The 22050-nt window shown below is 39.4% G+C and overlaps 2 protein-coding genes across 3 annotated transcripts; both read right to left on the reverse strand.

Moving 5' to 3' along the window:
- Positions 1 to 4815, reverse strand: znf576.2 (zinc finger protein 576, tandem duplicate 2). Its single transcript, XM_034697729.1, has 5 exons — positions 4684 to 4815; positions 2789 to 2974; positions 2570 to 2685; positions 1945 to 2088; positions 1 to 1806 (listed from the first exon to the last, which is right to left on the reverse strand). Exons 2-5 carry the CDS (start codon positions 2931 to 2933, stop codon positions 961 to 963), a joined length of 1251 nt encoding a protein of 416 aa, XP_034553620.1. The 5' UTR covers positions 2934 to 2974; positions 4684 to 4815; the 3' UTR covers positions 1 to 960.
- A 1828-nt stretch (positions 4816 to 6643) lies between these two features.
- LOC117822775 lies at positions 6644 to 20899 on the reverse strand. Of its 2 annotated transcripts, none has more exons than XM_034697684.1 (10): positions 20798 to 20899; positions 19780 to 20322; positions 17039 to 17545; positions 11188 to 14789; positions 10838 to 11099; positions 10406 to 10603; positions 10225 to 10317; positions 8889 to 9075; positions 8393 to 8600; positions 6644 to 8289 (listed from the first exon to the last, which is right to left on the reverse strand). In XM_034697684.1, the coding sequence occupies exons 2-10, from the start codon at positions 20264 to 20266 to the stop codon at positions 7024 to 7026; spliced, it is 6810 nt and encodes a 2269-aa protein (XP_034553575.1). In that variant the 5' UTR covers positions 20267 to 20322; positions 20798 to 20899; the 3' UTR covers positions 6644 to 7023. The 2 variants fall into 2 exon arrangements, with proteins under 2 accessions (XP_034553575.1, XP_034553574.1); XM_034697683.1 differs by having other exon boundaries at positions 20702 to 20886.
- Between the last annotated feature and the right edge of the window lie 1151 nt (positions 20900 to 22050).

Genomic DNA, 22050 nt, shown 5'->3' on the forward strand with positions numbered 1-22050 from the left:
TTGTTTCCTCAGCAGCCTCCCTTGGGAAAGCTTGTTTTATTACATTTTTGCAGTGTCCAGACACATTGCAGTTGGGGAGAAAGACAATCAGATCAGTGAATAACACATGATATATACAGTTCCCTATGGGACTTGTAGGCATTAAAGAGCCATGAGTTCCATTTAAGAAATGTCTAAGACATTAAATATTGTTTTAATATGTGAAAAAATAAAGGAGGAAATTTTACTGTGAGACAAATCAGGATTATAATGGATCATTTCTGCACACAAGCCAAACACTCCACATCTGATCTGAAGCAATTGGCTGAAATTAATTTAAACTTTAACTGAATTAAGCTAAAATTCTTTGTCAATCGGACTTAATGTAGAAAGAAACATAAAATGTAAAAAAAGCAATAATAGGAACCAGAAGCTGTACATTATGGTTTTCTTATGACAAACTGTCTAAACATTCAAACATTGTATCTCTACTAGATATCTAATTAGCTTCAAAATGTCGAAATGTGAATTTACCCATCTGCTTCGAGAAATCATAAAAAAAAACATTTTTTAACCACAAAATGAGCTGTGTAACTTAAAACACAAAGTAAGAAATTCACACCACACAGTTCACACTTTCAAACTGAAACAAATTATTTTAAAAGTTACTCAAAATTGTTTTTGTTTTTACAAATAATAAAATAAGAAACTTTGAGACAAAAGGTGTTAACGGTAGATTCAACTACATTTGGTTAGTCAATCCAGGAGATGTGTCTGTTTGTCCATAAATTCAACAGCTCATGATCAAAACTCATCTCTATATTCAAAGCTTGCTAAAACATCATTGTCAAAACCATTACAAACTCATGTGAAAGCATCGTCTGGAGCACCAGATCTCCAATGTTAAAAGAAAAAAGAAGGACAATTCATGACTAAAATCTTCAAGAACCATACACTTTCTGCAAGGTCCCCAAGTCTCAATTATCTCTTGGCACTTGGGTTTTCAGGATTCTCCTCTGGGTGGCTTTTCTCGTGAGCTTTTAAGGTGCGCTCACGACCAAAGCTCTTCCCACAGGTTGCACAGGCAAAGCGACCCACGACGTGAGCTCGTGACATGTGGGCGTCCAGCTGCTCAGGACGGGCAAAGCTCTCCTCACATTCTTCACAGGGGTGGGCTTTCCGTGGGGTGTGTTTCTCCTTCTTGTGAGCCCGAAGATGAATCAAGGCAGGAAATGTGAGGTCACACTCAGGACAGGGGTGCTGACGGGCCGGAGCAGGATCAACTTTAGGTTTCTTCTCCTTTGTGGAGGCCTGACTTTCATCCTCTGGACTCTTCGTTTCTTCTGTTTCTGATTTTGGTGCAGCTTTAGCTGGACGGCCACGTTTCGCTGCACCTGCTTTTCCCTTTTCCTCAGTTGGAGAGGCTGCTGACTCTGATGTGTCGGTGGCCTTCTCTTCCTCCTCAGGTGCTTCTGCCTCATCCTTTTTTTTCCGCTTTCCCTTTTTCTCAGCGCCTGCAGGAGGGTCTTCGGTTTTGGTAGGCCGCCCACGTTTCTTGACAGGTTGAGCACTGCCGTTGCATTGCTGACCTTCAGGGTACTTTTCCTGGTGTTCTATCAGCTCTGACTCTGTGTCAAAGCTCTGGCTACACTTCTTACAGCGGTGGATTTTTGTAGGGACCTCTGGCTGTTCTGCAGGTTCTACATCTGGACGTGGATGCTGAGTCAGGCGATGAGTGCGCAGCAGTCCAGGACTCCGGAAGGTTTCGTTGCAATCTTTACATACCAGCTGTTTTTCTGGACACACCTGTCTTCTGTGGGTTGTGAGCTGCAAAGGTGAGAAGTAGAACAAAATGCATGTCATAAAAGTCACAATGTGCTCAGTACTTGTGTTGGCATTTGTAGTGTGTGAGTTTGGTGCTGCCATTGACAACCTTTATTAATGAAAACAAAACATTTTACTCACTTCAGAGAAGGTTTTAAAGCTCTCTTTGCAGTGAACGCATTTGAAGGGCTTGTCATCTTTGCTGTGTGTTGGCTGGTGCTGTGTCAGTTCCTCAGATGACAGGAACGTACGATCACAGACATAGCAGGTGAATAATGTGTTGCCCTGTGGAGAAGCAAAGAAGACAGGCAATGTGAAAACAGCGTTAGATTATGTTTATTCTAAATGTTAAACTCAAGTTTATCACATTTTCATTGTTTGCCAAGAAAATTAAGTGTGAGCAATTTTTATTTAAGTTATTAAAAGCTAACACTGTCTATAATGTATATACTGTTTATAACCAAACATTTTATTAGAGATTAATTAATCACAATCAGCATCATATGAATATATATTAGCACTCATAGTTTTTCTTGCAATGCCAGTAACTTTACAACAATGTAAAAGAATAAAGGTTTACAGGATGAGACAGAAAAAAAAATCAATTTTCATTCTTACAGTGCCAATTCATGACAAATGTTATCTTAGGACAAATTCATTATCTAAATAGACTTATATACTACTGATATTGTTCTATGTATTTTTATTTCTACAGCACAATCTAATCTACACATCAACATGCAAGAGTTAATAATGTGAGGCGTACCTGCTGAAGCTGTTGCTTGTACTCTTCCCTGTGGCTTTTCTTCATATGCCTCTCCTTGGCTTTTGCACTGCAGAATGTGATGAAGCACTGGAAACACTGCAGGTTCTCATGCTGGTCTGAAGGAACAGGAGAAGATTTTAGAGACTGTGCAAAGATTTAAAAAGAATTCTGCTGCTTTTGCCCTTTTCATCCACAAGTTAGCAACACATTCCTACTTACAGGGTTGAACAGTGGACGCTGGAGGTCCATTCAGAGTGATCGGTTTGTAGGGTTCGGCTGGCTTTTCAGGGGGGGCTTCTGGGGGTGGATCCGGCAATCCCCGTCCCATCACTATCTCCTCTATGTTCAAAATGTCAGAGTCCATCCTGATACACTGGGCAGTCTCAGCAAGCCCTCACACTTGATCTGTGCAAAACAAGGTTAAAATTACAAAAGATTAGTAACACATGACGTTAACCCTCCTGTTATATTTGTTTATCTAGAACATCAATAATGTTCCTGTGTCAATTTGACCCGGGGAATATTCAATTATGCCCTGTAGCACTTTGAGATTTGCTCCAAATGTAAAGTGCGTGATAAATAAAATTCATTATTATTATTATTATTAATTACCCAAAAGTGTCAGAACCTCAAAAAATCCACTTTTTAACTCCATTGCTAACCATTTAATTCAAGATTTAGTCTATGGCTGGAGAAATATGTGGCAAAGTGGGGAGAGTATTTGAAATACATTGGTAATGTGGATTGTCGATGTTTGTTTTTGTTTTTTAACTGTGGGTTTTGCTTTCAATTATTATTAGTTAAATGGGTTTATTTTTATCTGTTTAGTGTAAAAAAAAAATAAAAGGAGACATTTGTTTTTCACCCAAATGTGATAAGTCTTATTTAAAAACCAATAAAATACTAATTACAAAAAAAAGATTTAGTCCATTTGTGTTCTTTAATTTTCACAGATCATGGTTCAATGAGGATAACTCACTCGTGTTTCATTAAAATTCATGTTAAAACTTATTTTAAAGGTACATTGGAAATCCCTAAATATAAATACAATATTTTACATGACAGACATTTTTGTTAATTTTATTTTACATTTTAATTTTGTTTTTCTTTATGAAGTGAATTTGATAAATTAACACGAGACCCCTCTCCTGTCCAATGCAGCCTAGATTTTGATGCAGCATTAAGCTGGTTTGGAAGGCATATATTGCCTAAAATAAACTTTAAAAAGGGTAAATTTGACCCGCAAAATAACAGGAGGGTTAAAAGTATGGAGCCAAAATGGTGACCTTAATGTTTGGTATTGAAAATAAAACTTAGGATTGAAAACACAGCCTGAAACTGAAATAAAGAAACATTGGCATTGAAACACTTTTATTGTAAAATGCAATACCTGTTTTGAAGTCGTTACAATACAAATGTTTCAATGCCAATGTTTCTTTATTCAGTTTCAGGCTGTGTTTTTTAATGCCAAATTTTATTTTTAATACCACACATTACAGTGATCGTTTTGGCTCCATGTAAAAGCTGCAGCTGCACGCAAAACTGTGTGATCCACAACATGGGATCTCTATCGTCAATCAATGTTTGAAAGCTGGAACATCATTTTCCCCACTGAGTAGTTAGTGAGAGGAACATTTGTTTAAATTAATCACAATGCATATGTGCAACTATTCCTCTAGTTCCCCTTGGAGCATCAAGTTTCAGCTAAATGTGGCTGACGCTACGTTACTGTCTGCAAGGCCGCTAACTAATGCTAAGCTAACTAGCTATACGTGCAAGCTTACGAGCTTCTACAACATGGTTAAAACTCTTAGACTACTCTAGCTATGAAACGGAAGGCGTCTACAGCAATGGTAACTATTTAGTTTATCACACTAGCACGTAGCTATCATACAAATTTAAATAATAAGGTAGCTAGCTTGCTATCGGTTAGCGCTAACAACACTGGCTGCCATTCAAATCAGATACAATACTTTCTGCGCCTTTTCACAGCACCATGGTTCAACACATCGATTAGTGATAATGTGCATGGTTTACTACCATGCACGCTTACTTGTATCCACACAGAAGAATAGATTTGTAACATGTAAAGAATGAGTAGACGTTCACGTTACCTCTCCCCGCTCTTTGAAGCTAGTTTGACTGAGAGAGTTGACCCTACAGAAGCACAACACATAGATCGGACACTTCCTAGTGTACGCTGGTGTTACAGCTAAAATGGCTGCCGGGGGATTCGTCACTACTGTATTGTCAGGATAATATATGGAGGAAACAAAACAGTGGTCAAGTAAGTTTGAATATGGAAGCATATATGTACCATGTGCGCATTATTTGACCTATAAATATAATTAATATTCAAAAATCATATTTGTATTTTAATTGTCATCTTCAACAATACTAATTATGTTACACAATTGAAATGAAAAAGAAAATGACATTATGCTTTTAAATCTAAAAAAAAAATGCCCCTCCTAATTAGCATCAGAATTCAAATCAAAAAGAAAATTCCCAAATTAAAATGTGTTCACAGAAATGCTTTATAATTTTCCGAATGAATACACATTTTTTTTTAAAATCAAAAATAAAATCAAAAAGAAATCCTTCCTTTTTCATTTTAACTTTTATGTTCAAGCTTGCACATTTTTTTGGTTACATTTAAATTTAAATTTTTGGTAACATTTTTGGTTTTTAATTTTGGTACATATATGCTTCCATATTTCAATACTAGTTGTTTTGCTGATTAAAGAGAACACTGTGTCCCTGTAAGGAAAAAACGTTGTTTAATTGAAACAATGAAGTACATATTTTAAATCTCTTCTTAAAACCCATTTTACAGACTTGCTTTTATGTGACTTTATCTTTCTAACCACTTTTACTTTATTATTATTAATATTCATTTTTATCCAACTAATTAATTGTTTTAAATTGTTTTTGATTATCTGTTGTTTTAATTTATTTTTATTTTTCAAATTTATTATTTTAATGTTCCTGGTTTATCCTGAACACTTTTTCTAATTTTCCCGATGTGATGTTATCCTCCAAAAACCTTTTTTATTGTCCTTTTAATGCTTTTGTTTACTCATCTATTTTTATTTATTTTATTCATTTATCCTTAAAAAAAACCTCTCAACAATGATTTACTGGTCTATTGTCCCACCAATTCATTCTGTTTAATTGACATGTTTTCCTTTGAACCTTGTTGCATTTTTTTTGCATTGTTAAAGTTCCCTATCGTTCGAAATGTTTGCTATGTTATTTGAACCATGCTTTGTTTGTCAAAGCACTTTGTAAATATTTGTTTTTAAATGTGCTATATAAATACAGTTATTATTATTATTAAAAGTTCTACAGTGTAGTAGAACAAATTGTATATGTCCCTCATTTCACACACACGTGTTATTAAAACAAAAAACACAAATACCAAGAACAATCCCAAAACACACCAAGGGAGACAGCCTTCTCTCGACATGGATCTGAACCAAACTCATCTTCTTTTCAAACCAATTCTATGGTTGATTTCTGTCACGTGACGCAGAACACATTATTGAAAAGTACAATAGTTGTTTTGTTTACCCGCCTCTTTCCTGCATCCTGTTCTAGTCTTACTTGTCAAATAAATGTATTTGCACAATCTTATCTGTAATATTTTTACATTCCTACATTTTAGTCAATATTGTATATAATATTTTAGTCAATGTCAATATTTTAACATTAGCTTTTGGATTTTCTCTTTCAAAATAGGTTACCTAATCAATGCAAATGGGAAGACATAGTCCTTGTATCACATAAAAAAAATTGAAACAATCCATCTCTTGTATTTTGAAATGGAGAAGCTTACGCTGTATCATTTAAAATTGGCTGAATTCCAATTTGCTTCTTTAATTTCGGGATGCTTCTGTGAATGATGGTTAAGCTAACTGAAACATATAAATATATATCAGAGCCATTGTCGATGAAACACATCCCAGCACCTGCTTTACTAAATATGACCTGCCAAAATGACTGTCAGCAAAAGTTTGTTGAAAGCACTTTTCTAAAATCAATTTTCAAAGATTCAATAAACAACACATGATGTATATTTAGTCTTTTATTGGTTTTAAATCCAATTTCACTTTTTAAATACATAGAACCAAACAAAGAGCTCATTATGAAATGTGCATGAGATCCATTTTAAAATGTACAAAAAACTTGATAATTGAAATGACAAATTTAAAATTTACACTTATTTTACAAAGTTCATGGCTTTAAGCATATTTTTGCATTTCCTTTGAAGGCAAATTTATTTTTACACTTGCTCTATGACAAATTAGGCTTATCATAAAGCATGTTCTTTAAACTGCTGCATAAATATATCTCAAAACAATAGCAAGGACAGTGGAAAGCATTTTGAAAAAGTTTAAAAGACATTGGGGCTAAACAATATTTTTGACAAACACTGAAAAAGTTAATGTATGCTACTTTTTTCCTAGATCCCCTTGACTATGGAAATTTAAAAAGCAGTTGTGGTTGCGTGAGATACAAAGAAAGACACAGCACTTAAGGCAAAGCACTCGAGATGTTCTTTGACAGTCCCCAAAACGGCATCTTCCCCCTTCTCCCTCAGCAAGTTGCTCTGGCCAGTGGCCTGAGCCATCATACCGTGTGGCTGCATCCGGAAGAGGACTTTCTTCCACCAGGCTAGGATTGGGGGTTTCATGTATTGCATGTGCTTTCTCTAGAGGAGATCGAGACGGAACTGAGTCCTGGGTATCAGAGCCGCTTGACTGGATGAAAGCTTTGGATACCTCCAGCCTGAAGGCCATAAAAGACAAAGGTGTGGACGCTGCCCTGTGATCCTGCCTGTAAAGGAGCCAGGAGTTGACCAAAGTGAGATCTGTCAGGTACCAGAGCAAGGCTTGAGGCCAGCAGGTAGGGGCGGAGGCAGTCAGAGGAATGGAGTAAAGATTTAAAAGGTCTCTGTTGAGATGAGCTGACATTTGGGCCTTCTCAAAGTTGTCAATGAGCGAAGCCATGTTCCTCTGGCCATTCCCTGCAGTAGAAAGTATGAAGCCACAGTGTGATCTACGTAACATCAACTTCCCATCTGAGCTCACAAACTCGTCTCCAATCTGTCCTCGTGCTCCTCCGACCCTGCCTGCACCATGAACCCCGGCAACTAACAGACGCTCCAGCATAGCAGGGGTGGACAGTTCCTGTTTGCAAAGAAACACCATACTACCTCTGGGAACCATTTTTTCTACAGCATCTTCTTTGCAACTCCGACCCATTTTAAAATCCACATGCAAGAGTAAACCACCAAATCCAATTAATTTAGTGCAGTGGAGAGACAGTTTCTTACTGTGCATCTTCCCAGTCAGAGGAAGTGGATATTGGTCAACTGCGTAATTGCCATCTCGTCTCAGTGACTGGCACCCTGCTTTAAAGCGACACAATAATGGCTGTGCCTTCCACAGGGGATCTATTTGTGTTACTGAGTTGTCCTTTGGAGTGTTCACTGCCCTCTGTTCATCGCTGGGTGGTGAAATTTCACTTTGATTTACACTACTTTGATGTGAATCAATATCCTGTCTCCCTTTTTGAATATCACTGTCGACGAGATCCTTCGCAGGATAAGCAAGTTTCAACATACGAGACAGCTCGATGAATCGAGAGAGTGGCATTGCTTCAGCAATCAGCGGCACCTTAGTCAAGTCCTCCCAGTAGAGCCTCGGACTGGGAAACTGAAAAGTAGTGAGACATTAAATCAACTGTTAGTGGACTTTCATGTGAAAAACAACACCAGAAGAGCACTCAAGAAAAGGGTCACAACACAACACTTAGTACCTTTAAAGTCCCCATTGCAATGTGGATCCCAACAAACTGTGCGACCTCTCTGGCTGTGACAGGATTGGATATGTTGGACAGTTTGTTTGTACAGTTTGCAATTTCTACCCAGGTGTCCCAACCAAAATAATCAGAGAAGTAATCAATGGGCTTTCTGGTCCTCCCTTCCTCTCGTGGTGCCTGAGAATGGATCTTTGAAGATGGCGAACTAAAGAGGAGGATCAAATAAGCAATCGTGTAAATAACTGAGCATCACATGCAAGAACATAACAATTACCACCTCATAGCAAGTACAGTTAACATTCATTCTTCAACATATGAATGTCCAACATTGAGTTTTTCTTGAATTATTCAATTTGAGGTCACTGTAAGTCACAATAACACACGTTTTCTACACACTATGAGAATGTTAACTTTTGAAAACTTGGTAGTAAAATGTGTTTTTTTGTTCTGAGTGTTTGTACACTGTAAAAAAAAAAAGTCAGATATACTGTACTTTTGTGATGTGTCATCTGGTTGTTGTGAGTTGATTGCTTGGTTCTTGTTGAAGTAGGCCATTACTTCTGCTTCAGAGTCAAGCTGAGGATCAGACAATTCAAAACCCTCCACATCCTCTTCATCAGAACTCTGGAGGAGAAAGTCCTGGACATCTGGAGGATGCTGCCATTCAGCATCAGTGTCAGCTGAAAATTAAAATAGGGGTCAGTCATAGGAGTTAGTTTGATCACCTTTTTTTTTACCAGCGCCCACGCCCAGCACGCATCAATCTGACCAGAAAAGATCGACCTGGACAGGAAGTCAGACACGAGGATGGCATGCAACATCCGCTCAATTTCAAAATAAAACAACATATACGTCTCCCAACCAAGCATCAACCTCCGGTCTAAAAATATTAGTCCAATGCGGAAATGTTAAAAGCTGCAGTTCATTGAGAATCCGCTTGAGGCTGGCTCCAGAGGTACCGGAAGTCACATACACATGAATGGGAAAAAGCCGATCTTTACAGCAGAAATAAACATGTTTACAGCCTGGTACAAAAGACGAGTGTAGTCTGGATAGCTCATTTCTCGATCGGCACACACTGTAGAGGGGGGTGAATTTTTTCTAACGCGGCATTTTTGAAGATATTGAGATTACGAGCCCTCCAATGAGAGGCACAGCTGACCGTGGGAACACTGTAGCTGTTGGCTAGGAGGCTCAAACTCTGCCTCTTTACGTCACACTGGCTCCACAGCAGCAATATGGCTGCTGACGACAATTGGCCTCAAAACAGCTCTTCAGAAACAGGTGGGTGATGTCACGGATACTACATCCATATTTTATACAGTCTATGCTCTCAACCCTTTAAAAGATGGTATATATCAGAAATACTCATCGATTATGGATTTGAACTCCAAAGATTCACATATCCATGATCCATGTTGACTACAACAGGACATTGTGATGAGATGATAATTGTGTCAGAAGCTAACAGTACAACAAAGTAGAGCAGAATTATTAATATTAAACACATCTAAGCTTGCAGAAACTAAACTTTGTAGTTATGCAGCATACTTAGCAATGATTAAAGCACAAAAGTAGTGGAATACTATCCAACTGAGTAACCGAAGAGCGGCTCTGTAACATGTTGTTTCCATGTTGTTCTCTCTATACTGAACTCAGCTGCTCTGAGCTGGCCCTACGCTCCAAACACGCGTCCTGTGTAGCAGGGCGCACACCGTCGGACAGAGCAAACCTGTGGCGCGGCGCACACCCTCCCTGTACAAATTGGGGGTTAGGTTGGTGATAGATTATGTACAAGTTATCACCATTTAAGAAAACAAGAAACATACCATGACCAGCTGTAAAGTCACTGTCTCCTGTTTCTGACGATAAACAGCTCACTCTCTTCTCCTGGTAGTCAGCCACAGGATGGCGCCCTACATCTGTTGGTAACATATTCAACATTCAAATAGAGCTCTTCCTTTAACCTTTGGTTAGAGGAAAACATCACCAGAAAAAACAATGACTCACTTAAGCTACTTTGTTTTGCTTGATACTCTGTGTGCTGGACATTGTTAGATGATCCTATGGAAACATTTTCGCTGCTGGTCTGAGCAGCACCCACAGGAACCTCCCTCTCCTCCTCCTTCACTGGGTAGAAGATACACTGGTTGCTGTTGAACTCAGGAGGGACGTTACAGTCTCTGGTTGTTGCACCACTGTTTATCACTGAAAGCAACACATCAAAAAACCTATGATAAAATAAGTCCTCAAAGGCCACCCTACCGAAGAAGGGCAGGGCAGTGATCAGTTATTGTTCCATACAGACGAGGCAGAAAACAGTAGTTCTTATTAATACTGTCAATGCTAACTCGTTTTGCATGCTGTTAGGACACGGTGTAAGAAAAAGCAAATAATGGGATTTATCATACATGATGAACTGCAGAGTGGTCTTATACTTACTTGAGCTGGAGGTGTTTACAACATTAACTGGCTCCACATTCCAGCGGATTCTACTGCCCTGCATGGTCTGAGCCTCATTCAGCACAAGGCTGCACTCCTCCTTCACAAGGACTGTCGTCACATCACAGTGGTGCTGCGGTTGCACACTTGCACTCCGTCTGTTTGGACATGCTGGACCAGCCAGGGGTGGATCTGAGACAATCTCTTCAACCTTGATCTCTTGGCTTCCCAGTACTTCTTTCTCAGCTCTATTATCAAATCCCTGGAAAGAAGACAAATGTAAATTCACTACATGAAATCTTTCACTAATTTTTCCTGGATGCTATTTGTTGGTAACGTTAGTTACTCACCTGTCTCTTGTTGTTCTTTGTGATCTTCAGGTTCGGCTGCATGTCAGCGTTTACTTTTGGTGTAGAAGTGAGGACCCTCTCAAGTATGACAACTGGAGACGTGTCCCTGTCATATTCTTTTTCATTCACCTTTTCTACACCTGTGGTGATCGACTCCGGCTCAAACACGACTCGCTCATCAGGAGTTCTCTCTGCAGAAGTATTAGCACTGTTGGCCTCAAGTTCAGGTTTGGTCCCACTTTCATCAGTTATTTCTGAATCAGAGGTGATTGGACGGCTTTCGTAAGCTGCCTGACATTCGACTTGTTCTTTTTCAGATCCTGATCCTCTGACAGTATCTTTCGCAGAGACCTTCTTAGAGACCAGGTCCCTCTTTTGATGTCCTGCTCTACCCCCACTTTTTGCAGCATTCCTCATAGTATTCCCTTCCCCTTCTTTTTTTTTCTGGACCAAGACTTCTTCCTCCTCTTCTTTGATCTCCTCTTGATGAGTGGAGCATGAAACAGTCTGTGAGGTTAGAGTTTTTTCAGCTATTTCACCAGAAATTTGCTCAGGGACTTTGTCAGTTCCTCTTGCCTCAGAACTGCAGGGTCCATCTGATTTATTTTGGTGAATTTTGTCTTCAAGAGATTCTGGATTATCTCTCTCATTCTGCTCCCCTACAGTGACCAAATCTACCTCAAAAAAGTCCTCCTTGATGTCTTCATCCAAAGTACTCTGGACTTCTGAATCTTTTTCTATCAAGGTAGGTTCTCCGTGCTTGTCCATATCTGATACCAAAGGCTCACCTGTCTCTGAACTGTGTGTCTGAACAGAGGCACTAAAACACGACACAGACTGGATATTTGAATGAGTGTCACTGTTTCTTATTTGATCCGATGTTGACTGATTGTCTGATTCTATTGTAGAGCCAGCTTTATCTACATAGGTGCCTATTTCAACATCCAAGGGTGGCACAGGTAAAGATGGCGATGGAATCAAAGCAGGAAAAGAGACATTTCGCTCTCTGTCTTCTGATGCGATCTCTCCCATTTCAGGCTCAGTGTCCCAGCCTGTTGCAGCATTCATCAACCTGACAGCCTTATCGCGCGGTTGTGGAAGCTGGTAAAGTTCCAACCTGGAGACACCTTCAAAGACGTTCCCATTGGTGTAAGTAAGACCAGGACTCTCTACAACATGAACCAATGTCTTGTGCTTCTGAAGGGACGAGACCTCACTAAATCTTTCCCCACAGTCTTGGCACTCTAAGGCACGCTTGGAATGTGAAGAAGTTATCACCCCTTCAGTCTCCACTTTTGAAGAGGCTTTACGTTTCCTGGTGGTCTTTGGCTTGTTTGGAAGGGACTCAGCCGGTTTATGGGAACCCTTTTTTGAGGACAATAATGAAAGAGCTTTCTGGTTCTTCTTGGGTCTTCCTCCCTTTTTCCTACCTTCTGTTACGAGATAATTTACTGACACACTTGTTGGATGTTTGAGTTTGTCTTTACTCTGTCCAGACATTTTTTGGGACTCATTAGGTGAATCCTCTAGCGTACTGCCAGGTGCTTTTAAAGGGTCTAACTTGTAAACTTTCAACTGAGGCTGTTTGTGGCCTTTCAGTAGAAGTAGAGAGTCTTCTGTTAATTGTTGGCTAGTTTGGGCTGTTGAAGCGGTGCTTGTTTTTGACTTATCTTTTACCTTTCTTGCTGAAATGTCCTTTCCCTTTCCAACTTTTGCAATCTTGGGCTGATCTCTTTGAATCATTTTCACCTGTTTTTTCTTAGAAACGGGTGATGCTGCAATTTTTTGCTTACTTATGTTATTGGCATCATCCATCCCAGCTACTCCTTTTTGCTTTTTCTTTTTTCTTTTATCCTCTTTGTTTTGTTGCAGCTGTGGGTCCTGGATTGATGCAGGTGACTTTAATGTGTCAGCAGATACCACATGCTCCCCTTTCTTTTTTCCTTTTTTCCCCTTCTTCTGTGATGATACTTTTTTCTTTGAGAGATGTATGGCTGGTGTTTTACCTCTTAACACTTCTTCCTGCATTGTCCTATGCTGCTGTGATGGCTTTTTCTGTTTCTTGTTCTTTTTATCTTTGCTTTGTGGGCCAAATTTAACAACAAGATGAGACTTTTTCGTTTTTTGGCGTTTAGCAGGGGCAGCATATATCGAAAAATCATCGTATATAGATCCAGCCAGATCTTGCTTATATCCTTGGAAGTAAAAGGCTCTAGCTGGTTTTCTTTTCCGTACCTTCACCAGCTCTTGAGCTGACATTACATTTAAGGGTAACTCTGAAATCTGTGAGAACTTTTTGGCCTCTGATTTTGATTGACCCTCTTCTTTAGCAGATGGCTCCACTATTCCAGACAGGTTGTCCACCTTCTCCTGATCCTCCTGGCTTTCTAGCATCAAGTTCTCTGATGAATCTTGTTCAGAGCCATGTTGTTTAGAGGTTTTTTGTTGAGAACGCTCTTGGTGAGATGATTCTCCTTCAGATGGTTCCTGAACATCATTTTCCTTTGTCTCTAGTGGTACAGCTTTATTCAGGGAGGGGTGGATCAGATCTTTACTCGCCGTTTGCATCTGCAAATTCACCTCCTCTTGGGGATGGGTTTTAGATTCACTTGGAGTTTTTCTAAGTGGCTCTGCTGGAATAAAAAGGTACGAGGGTTTGTCCTGTTGCCCTTTCTGTGGAGGTGTCAACTCCAACTTCAAAGGAAGAGGTGGAATTGACAGGTTGGTATTGGGTGCATCAATTACCATCTGATCTAGAGCCGTATCAGGAATCTTCTCTGATTCAGTAGTTGTTACCAAAGTGGAAGGAAAAAAAACGTTTTGTGCCATAGTTTGGGTTTGTTCCAATTCCACAGTTGGAATCAAGGCAGGGGTAAGTTCTAATATGACTGTTTGCTCTAGGTTTTGTTCATCTTGACAAATCACATTATCCACAGGATCTGAATAAAGTGCACTAATGCCTGGCTGTTGAAGAATCTGAGGCAACTCCTCTCCCTCAGGTCTCTCTGTTTGTTCAGTCTGAATGAGAGTGAACTCTGTGTTTTCAACTGTTACTATGTGGGAACCTAGTTCTGAGAAAGGGGCCGTTTCAAGCTGTCCATCAGGTGTAATAGGCTCCAGTATGATTGTTTGTTCCATAGGGTCGCAGGGGTTGTTTAGAGGGTCCAGTTCAACCGTCTTACATTCCTGCTGTTTCAGACCCATGAAATCTATTTGTGGTGGATAGAAGTTAAAATTCACATTTTCAGTTCCTTGAAATATCTGCTGCACTTCCAGTGGTGGTGCGTGAGGTGGCAACTGCCCCAATATGACAACTTGGTTTACTTTCTGCACATTTCCCAAAGATTCAATAAGTCTGCGAATCTGTTCTGTGTCAATGTTGGCATCAACTTTTTGCAGAGGTCCAGTGGCTTCCAGCTGTAACAGTGTAGGTTGGGATATGGATATTGGAGTAATAATGGGCGTACCTCTTTGGTGTCCAACTGGAAGACCCTTACTTGCTGCAGCAGGGGAGGTATGTTTGGATTTCATGTGACGCTGCCTTGTCTTAGGACTCTTGAAAGTGGCTTTGCATGCAGAACAAGGATAGTTTTTAGAAACGCCTAGAAATAAAAAAAGGAAAAAGTTATTGAACTGTGATATTATCTATAATACTAAATTACATTTATTTTGGTTGTGGGTTGTTTTAGGATGGAGGGTTATGGAATTTTCAATATATATATTTTTAAATCTCAAAATAATAATGCATAAATAATTTGTTTTCAACAATACTAAAGGAAAAAAATTAACGTACAAGAGAACAAAAATGTACGAGAAAATAAATACAGATATTTGGAGTAACCGTTTCAGTTTTCTTTTATAACTTCAGTATTTATAATTAAGAAAGTAAGCTTCTATGTTGTATGTAATGTATGTAATGTATGTAATGCAATCACTATCTAAAATGTCATTACCATATGAATTACTTAACTTTGGTTAATTACTTATTTGTATTTATGCCAGACCACTAAGAGACTGTTTTTTTTTTTCAATTTTAGAGTAGTTGTCATATAATTTCCCCCAACTACATGGGACTCTCTGGGAAGTGCTGGAGGACAGTCAATGGATCTGCTAAGTCAGTCATTTGTTTATGCTTTGGAAGTATGAATGTCTCTACAAACTTTGATTTCATTCTATTTCATAGCTGTTAAGAAATGTCAGTCTGAACGGACATTGAACACTGAGAACACTGACAAGACATGTGAAAAGGGTAATGTATAGTGAGCAGGTTATTATAGCAGATTATTACCTGGTTGTGTTAAATACTTGATTCTGACTGGTCAAACCCCCATAACAAAAAGAATTATTCTGAATTGAATAATCTTGACTTGGTCACAGACATTACACCAAATCAGTTTGCAGAATGGACCCAGGCCCATTTCACTGTGGCAAAAATGTTACTTTCCATTTTATATGTTTTATTTGACAGGGACAGTACATGTAGGCATCGTTATATCTAATAATAGTGCAACCGAAGCAGTGTAGATAAGACTTCTAACCATGGCTAATTTGCAATTTAAAATTTGCAATCCTCGTTCCTGGTTCAGCTTTTTGGAGCATTTTGAATTGGTAAGCATTGAGGCTAAAACTTTCCAAAGTTTCCAAGGACACAGGTTAAGCTCAGTTGCCCCATGTAGTCCCCATTCCAACAGTGGTAAACAAGTCCTGTATCAGTCCCTGACAAGTATTTGGTGCATGTCATCACCCTTCTTTTTACAACATATCCTGTCTCTCTCTAAAGTTGACCTATCCAATGAAGGCTAAAAGCCCAAGCAAATAATCTAGAAAAAAACTGTTAGTTTCTCCGGCTGGTCTTGAGAGTTTTGAGGGTCAGGAAATAATGACTGCAGGAGTCCTGTTCACCTTGTTTAACGTTACCTTCAATGTAAATGTTCAGTTCAATGTTAATTACAACAAATAAGCAGGCTAATGTTTTAACTTGACAGTGAATTGAAATGTTCAGCAAGCAGGCTGAAGAATTTGAAGAATTTAGCAGTAGTCGAATCAGACGCGCCATTTATTTTTTGCTGTACAAATCAATCATTTTGAAATCAATAAAATTATCTTATAATCAATATTTGGGGTGTACTTGTTTGTGTTTTTAGCTGGTGGCTACATAACATACATGGACTTGTATAGTGTGCAGGTGGTTATGCATACTAGAACTCTGACTTTGGGGTCTTGCTCACCCTGAAGGGTTTATCCTGCTTATCACATGGCTTCTAACTTAACAAATCAATAATTTTATACCAAATATTTTTCTGGATATGATTGTTATTATCTAAAAATGGTTGTTTCTTTCATTCAAAACAGTCTGTTACACTCACAGATTGAGCTGCACCTATGGTAAAGGTTAACTCTGTAGACTTCTGAAAATGTTATTACTTTCATTAAACTGACGTTTCTTTTCCATTTATAGGTTGTTGAACAAAGCTGTATAGCAAGTGTTTCCTTCATGCACCATTTTATATTTTGTAGATTTCTCTGTCATTGTCCACAGTGTATGTGTCTTTATCCTTCTGTGCCTTTTCTCTGCTTTTTTTCTATCTTTTTTTCTTCACTGTGAAAAACATGAAACTAACCAGACTTTTTCTTTTGCATAGATTTGATTATAGTAAATCTGCCATTATCTGTAATATATATATATATATATATACTTGACATCATCTACTTCAAGAAATATGGACAACTAAAATGGAGGATGGACCAATCAGAATCGAGTGCTTAACACAGCTGTGTAAGAACACTTTAAGGGTGTTTCTTTTTTTACATGTAACAAGAAAGCACATTTGTGACATAGAAATATTCTCACCCTCATCTTTCTCCTGTGCTTTATCTGAGATATTTCCTTCATCTCCCAGACTGTTTTTCAGATGTGACAATTCATGTCTCTGCAGAGTTTTGGGCATGGCAAATCTCCGTCCACATTCCTTGCAAATATACGGCCTCTCTCCAGTGTGTGTGCGGCGGTGATACTTCAATAATGTCGTTGTTTTGCAAGCTTTGCCACAGTCAGTGCATCGATAACCATCCAGGCCAAAATGAATTTTCTTATGAAGGGTGAGCTCTGATGTCTTTTTGAAGGCCAGGCCACAGATCAGACACTTGAAAGGTGTCTTCTCTATGTGGGCCTTCTGGTGGACCATGAGCTCTGTGGAGTTTGAGAAGTGGCGTTCACAAACGTAGCAGGCAAAAAGGGCATTCCTCAGTATGCATTGTTCATATTCTGCTGGGTGGCTCATCTTCAGATGACGCTCTTTACTCTTGGGGTCACTGAAGATGATGTGGCACTCGAGGCACTGCAAAGAGAGCTCAGATGCTACAGGAAAGAGGAGAAGACGTTGTCACTTAAATCCATGTAATAAGAATATACTCTGGAATCTCTGGGACAAAAGAGCCCACCTCTTCTACAGCTTTCCCTTAACAGCAAGGTAATGCTGCAATAAAACCAACATTGTGATAGGGATATGTATTCAACAGATTATTTTGCACTTGTAATGGCAAATTTCGGTTTTATGTTTTACAATGAAATGTCTACACCCCCTAAACCTTCCCCCCGAATACACAACCCTGTCTTGGTGCAGATACCTGCAGTGCTCTTATAAACAAAACCTAACTGCACATGTGCAAACTGCTTTTTCTACAGAATGTTAAAAGGATGTAGTTCCAACCTGCAGTATTTTGTTTGGCTGCTAATGAACATAAGATTCTAGAAGTATATGTTTAAACAAACTTGATAATGTTTCTGTACAGTAGAGCCATAGATAGAAGTGTTTTTTGATGAACAGTATTATTTAAAAGAATGTTATAAAATGACTGTAAACAGTAGACAGTAGGTATAACACAAAATGACAAACACAAACGAAGTAAAATAGTGCTGGGCGATACCACACTTATATGATTCAATGCGATACAGATTACTTTTTTGGCAATTTTTTCAATACCCGATACCGATACTTTCAGTGATTTATTTTTTTCAATAAAATGCAACCCTTGAAAGACAAGTCCCATGACAAATAGAGGAGAACAGGGTTGGATGTCACACGGGTTGGTTGGCACACTCGTTATATCTCGCCACCAGAGGGCGCTGTCTCTCAAATTGGGGTATGGACATTTCCAGAATTAGGATCAGAGCTCACCTACATAGTCGTCTCTGGAGTAAGACAACTGAACTTGAGGTGAGAGGACTTTTTGTGTTTATCATGTCAAATTGTAAATATTCAGCTCCTCAGTATTTTTCTTCTAGGCTTTTAAACGATGGGTTTATAACAAAACAAGTGTTACCCTTACAAAGTGTGAGGGGAAAGCTATAGTTTAGATTTTTATTAGCTAGCTGAGTAGTTGTTAGATGATTGTTAGCCTTGATGCTAGCAACAAATTCCAGTTGGGGTTGGTCGTCACATTCTCTTTGGGGTTTGTTGTCACATGTAACAACTAACCCCTATGTTGGCAAAACCATGCATGGTGAAATGAGTTTGAGTGCGCAGACCCAACATTTGCCATCACTGTAACTCAGACAGTGACTGCATGTAGCCTAGTTGAGTAGGCCATTATTGTTAGCCCTATTTGTTTTGTTCTTTATGTTGTTATATAGGCTGGCCTAAAGATGTGTTTCCTGTTCATGTTCCTTGCTCATTTTATGTTAAAATGCATTAAGTTATGTAGGCCTCTCTTGTCAGTGCAATTAAACTTTCAAATTTAGTTCTGCCTTCTTGCCTTTTTAGAAAGATTTTTTCCATTGAAATACCATTGTGACAACCAACCCCATAGTGTGTGACAACCAACCCCATAGTGTGTGACAACCAACCCCATAGTGTGTGACAACCAACCCCATAGTGTGAGACAACCAACCCCATAGTGTGTGACAACCAACCCCATAGTGTGTGACAACCAACCCCATAGTGTGTGACAACCAACCCCATAGTGTGTGACAACCAACCCCATAGTAGTGTGTGACAACCATCCCCGTGATGGGGTTGGTTGTCACAATGTATCAGAGTTTCTTTGATTGTTAATTGCCTCTTTGTTACAATGAGTTGGAAAATGAGAGGGATACACATCTCAAGCCAACACCTTAAGCTTCAATTTAATTAGGAATGACTATTGAAAGATGTTTTGATGATGAGCAATCATCAAAACAGTAAAAAGTGTGACAACCAACCCCGTTTTCCCCTACTGTTAAATTAAAAACTTGAATATGCAAATCCTTTGCTGGCCTTTTTTAAACAATGAAATAAATTTAGAAAACACATAAATAATAAATAATCAACATCCTCTATTTAAATGATCTGAGTGGAAAGCTTAAAACAGCCTCTTCACCATGACTACTGTTAAAATGACACTGTGATCATGATGGCTCTGAATTTGTCGGTTCCAAACTTTGGAGTAAGTTACCCTAAAAGAGTCAGAAGTGACACATGCGCTTTTATTTTGCATTTATTAATTGGTATCGATATTTTATTAGAGTAATCAATACTCATACGAGTAGCGTGTAAATATCGATATATCAACACCACAGAATCGATTCGCCCACCACTACAGTAAAATACTCACATGAGAGAGGAAAGACCATGGACATGTCCATCTTCAGCGGATCGACCATTGCCTTCTTAGAAGGAACATATTTCCTTCCACCATGCACCCCTTGATGCTTTGTCTTTGACCCTGGGTCACCACACTTAGAGTTTGTATTTCTATCAGGTACAGGTTCATTGGGGGTACCTAGTTTTGAAGCAGAGTCCATCTCCATCCCCTTGATGCTATCTGAGGGCTCAGTGAGTGGCTGATCAGCAGGCTCATTCAGCTCTGCTTGTGCGATTGCCACACCTGCATGTGTTTCTGCAGTGTGCACCTCTGTCCCATTTTCATGTGAGGTGACTGATGTTTCAGTCTCAGCAGGACCGGCGTGTCCTTTCTCTTCCTCTTGTGCATGTGGTTCACTCTGTGCTGGCTGAGCTTCAGTTGGAGTGTCCAGTTGTAGCTTTGCTGTTGCTGTGGCCACAGGGTTTGGCCCACTGTGTGCTTGGGTCTGACTCTGCATGACTCCCTATATCCCGGCTTCTCAAATGCACTGTCTACATGTGTCTATGAAGGATCCTGAAAACACATAAGAACATGTGAGATTCAAATGTATCTAACTGTCACAAAATGAATAAGCTTTTGCCTTTTCACTGTTCAAAAGCAGTTATTTGTATCTTTTTCATTTACATGACTACAGCTGGGGAAAGAGAATGAATGGATTTCTAATAGTTGAATCAGACCGACGCCCAGGATAGATGTTGGATGCTGATATAAGCTATCAACTAGAATATCCATCTCTTTCATGAGTATGAACACAGTCTTGTCACAATGCATGATTCTAATTGTATTTCTTTCAAAATATTAAGGTACTATAATAATGGTAGCCCGCTGAGTTAGCCCAAATCCTCTGCGATGAAACGGGCTGCCTGTTAGCATCTCTAGTGTGTTAATGTACCTGGTAGGCTGTTTCTTCTTTCACTCTGCACGGCTGTTGGTCACACAGACATTAGTAAAGCTGAACGAATTCAGGAAGATGTACATTTAACGTTACCTATGTTGATACATCGACCCAAACATCTCCGCGTCGCTTCGCACAAAGCAAACACAACAGAGCTGCTGCACACCAGCTGCACATAATGTGACGTCACGTCTGCAATAAGCCGCAGAGGATCATGGGAATTGTAGTTTGTCTAAGTGTGTCCTCAAACTTTGTTTTGTTTGTTGGTTTGTTTTAAGCCAAAATTACGGTGGCCCTGAAGGACAAAACAAATTTACAAAAGATGAAACATTTTTACGAAGTTGGAGACAAATTTTACATTTTGGAAAACTTTTTTATATTTTATAAAACAAAATTACATCAGCAAAACACTTTTACCAAGGACAAAACAAATTTACATTTAAGGAAACAAAATTTCAAAAGATAAAACAATTTTACAAAAACATTTTTACAAATGATGGAACACTTTTACAATTTCTGAAATAAATTAACATTTCATTTTTACGGAAAGGGAATGTACCAAGTACTGGAAGTGATCCAGTAGTGATCTAGTGAGGGTTCATTTATGGCTGGTTTCCACCAAGCAGTCTGGTATTGATCAGTACAGTTTGGTACGGGTTGGATCGGTAACGCCTGATCCTGTTTGCGTTTCCACAGCCAACTGTGCCCTACTTGGTGGGCGGGGAGTAAGCCAGATGCTGATAGCCTGCTACGTAATAGTATGTCGTCATGGCAGCGCCATACAGTGTACCCCACTAATAAATATAACAAAGAAGAAAAAACGCGAGGAAAGTCTGCACCTCCGCGGTCGACCATGGAACGCTGTTTCTTTACGCCATTTTCCAAACAAAAAAAGCTATCTTCCCGAAGTCCACTGGAGATTCAAACATGGCGGGGTTATGTGTTGTTCTTTATTACCGCTGTGGCCCGGGAAGTGACGATTCTTTCGACCAACCAACGGACTGCGGTGTTTCTAGCTCCACCTTCTGGGGTCGGATCGGTATGTCTGGCACCCCAACAGAGGGGTACCAAGAAGTGGGACGTACGGCTCGGTAATTTGGGGACCTGTCCCGGTTTTAGTCAATTGAAACGCCACAAAATGCGTGCCGTACCGAGACGAACCGAACTGAACCGCTTGGTGGAAACGGGGCTTGAGTTTGTTTTGATGGAGAGAAACCACACGGAGATGGACATGGTTTACATATTAGGACTTCCTCGGGTCTCAGAGTGAGGTGTCAGACCTCAGATGAAAAAGAATCATGTCTCCAGAAAAGCTCTGTCATATCTCCGCTCAACCTTCAACATGT

Source organism: Notolabrus celidotus, chromosome 12 (assembly GCF_009762535.1).
Source record: "Notolabrus celidotus isolate fNotCel1 chromosome 12, fNotCel1.pri, whole genome shotgun sequence".
Classification (NCBI taxonomy): Eukaryota; Metazoa; Chordata; class Actinopteri; order Labriformes; family Labridae; genus Notolabrus; species Notolabrus celidotus.

Coding starts and splice junctions, on each gene's coding strand:
- LOC117822775 (XM_034697684.1), bottom strand. CDS start 20,266: ATGCAGAGTCAGACCCAAGCACACAGTGGGCCAAACCCTGTGGCCACA. Junction 10,318..10,405: donor AGCAAAACAAAGTAGCTTAA/GTGAGTCATTGT, acceptor TGTTACCAACAG/ATGTAGGGCGCCATCCTGTG. Junction 9,076..10,224: donor TGACTTTACAGCTGGTCATG/GTATGTTTCTTG, acceptor TTTAATTTTCAG/CTGACACTGATGCTGAATGG.
- znf576.2 (XM_034697729.1), bottom strand. CDS start 2,933: ATGGACTCTGACATTTTGAACATAGAGGAGATAGTGATGGGACGGGGA. Junction 2,686..2,788: donor AGCGTCCACTGTTCAACCCT/GTAAGTAGGAAT, acceptor CTGTTCCTTCAG/ACCAGCATGAGAACCTGCAG. Junction 2,089..2,569: donor ACAAGCAACAGCTTCAGCAG/GTACGCCTCACA, acceptor GCTTCTCCACAG/GGCAACACATTATTCACCTG.